Source organism: Diceros bicornis, chromosome 7 (genome assembly GCF_020826845.1).
Source record: "Diceros bicornis minor isolate mBicDic1 chromosome 7, mDicBic1.mat.cur, whole genome shotgun sequence".
NCBI lineage: Eukaryota > Metazoa > Chordata > Mammalia > Perissodactyla > Rhinocerotidae > Diceros > Diceros bicornis.
The window spans coordinates 60,259,250-60,261,214 of record NC_080746.1 but is presented as its reverse complement, the minus strand read 5'-3'; the positions used below and the strand labels follow the sequence as shown (position 1 = coordinate 60,261,214).

At 46.3% G+C, this 1,965-nt stretch overlaps 1 protein-coding gene across 1 annotated transcript; it reads left to right on the top strand.

Annotated features, from left to right (window-relative positions):
• Nucleotides 1–506: 506 nt before the first annotated feature.
• Nucleotides 507–1,479, top strand: LOC131407980 (olfactory receptor 51S1). Its single transcript, XM_058544564.1, is given in 2 exon segments — nt 507–1,235; nt 1,237–1,479. Coding segments are annotated over 2 exon segments (972 nt in total).
• Nucleotides 1,480–1,965: the final 486 nt, after the last annotated feature.

Sequence of the window (1,965 nt, the reverse complement as noted above, 5' to 3'; positions counted from 1 at the left end):
CGTTGAGAAATAAATGTTTAGGAAAAATGAATGCTCCTTGATTGAGTTATAAATGGGTAATTGAGGACCTTAATGAGAGCAGTTAAAGTGAACTGAAATGTGTGTGTTAAGGCTGCACATAAGTCAGATTGCCTGTGATTGGGAGGAGTAGAAAAAGTGTTTATTGGAGTGTATACTCTGTTCCAGGTGTTTGCCATTAAGGGAGAGAGATAAGTTAGGAAGAAGCTACAGGGAAAGGCAGGTTAAAGGAAAACAGGAAAGCAATTTAGAGCAAGAAACAGAACCTTGAGGACAGCTATAGAAAAAAAATTCCAAGAGAAGGGATGACTATGGCATAGATGTTAGAATGTATGTGTATGTGGGGAGGGAATGTGTGTGTCTGTGTGCATGGGCGGAGAGGAAAGAGGCAAGCTGTTTTGGAAAGCACCATGCAAATGCGTCATAAGATTAAGGAAGATTTTCTCATCAATTTTCAGGTTTTAGAGTTCGAAGTGGGATCCTGAAGTATGTCAACATTCCCCACCCAGGCAGCCCCCAATAATAGCACCTCGATGGCCCCCATTTTCCTATTAGTGGGCATGCCAGGCCTGTCAGCTGTACCTTCCTGGTGGACAGTACCCCTCATCATTGTCTACCTTCTCTCTGCCCTGGGCAACGGTACTATCCTGTGGATCATTTCCCTGGAGCCCACCCTGCACCGCCCAATGTACTTCTTCCTCTTCCTGCTTAGTATGTCTGATGTTGGCTTGGCCACAACCCTGATGCCGACTCTGCTGGGTCTTGCCCTTGCTGATGCTCATGCTGTCCCTGCGTCAGTGTGCCTCCTACAGATGTTCTTTGTCCATGTCTTTTCCATTATGGAGTCTTCTGTCTTGCTTGCCATGGCCTTAGATCGGGCACTGGCCATCTGCCGCCCTCTCCATTACACAACATTGCTCAACAATGATGTCATTAGCAAGATTGGCCTAGCCATTGCTTTCTGATGCCTGGGTCTCCATCTGCCCCTGCCATTCATCCTGGCCCACATGCCCTACTGCCATCCACAGGTCTTGACTCATTCTTATTGCTTGCACCCAGATATAGCACTTTTGGCCTGCCCAGGAGCTTGGGGTGCAGTCTACAGCCTCTTTGTTGTCCTGTCAGCCATGGGATTGGACCCCCTGCTTATTTTCTTCTCCTATGGCCTTGTTGGCAGGGTATTACAAAGTTTGGGATCCCATGAGGATCGCTGGAAGGGCTGGCCAAACCTGTGCTGCCCACCTCTCTACTGTGCTCCTCTTCTATGTGCCCATGATCCTCCTGGCACTCATTGACCGTCTTAGGGTGCCAATCCCTCAGCCTGCCCATACTCTTCTCTCCTATGTCCACTTCCTACTTCCTCCATTGGTAAACCCTATTCTTTATAGTGTCAAGATGAAGGAAATTAGAGAGAGAATTATCAAGAGATTGCACCCCAAGAAGGTGGGTTGTGCTCAGTAAGGAGGATGTCCCTCCACATTTGGTAGCTCAAGGCTATCTGATACAAAAGTTTCTATGACTGAGAACTCAGATCACCATCTATGAAATGGTCACTCAGGTACACATAAGCACATATTCATGGACGTATCTGCTTGTGCCCAAAGTGTGCATGTGTATATTGATAAAACCTTACAAGCCCCAGAGAATGGCAGTGTCATACCCACCATTACACAGCAGATCCATGGCATGGAAAGATCCAGAATCTAGGTCTTGTCACAATGATCCAAGTGTGTGTCTGTTGTTTTGCTTTTGTTAATTTCCCCACCACATCTATACTCTAATAACCAAGGAAACTGGAGAAGTTAATGAGCTACACAGCGACGGAAAGAGAAGACAGAAACATTCAACTCATCTAGATGGAGGACCTTCAACTAGTGTTGGACCTTCATAAGAAGCAGAAATTCTGACTTATCCATAGGGATTGGATAAATGAGGAGGACACAAGTA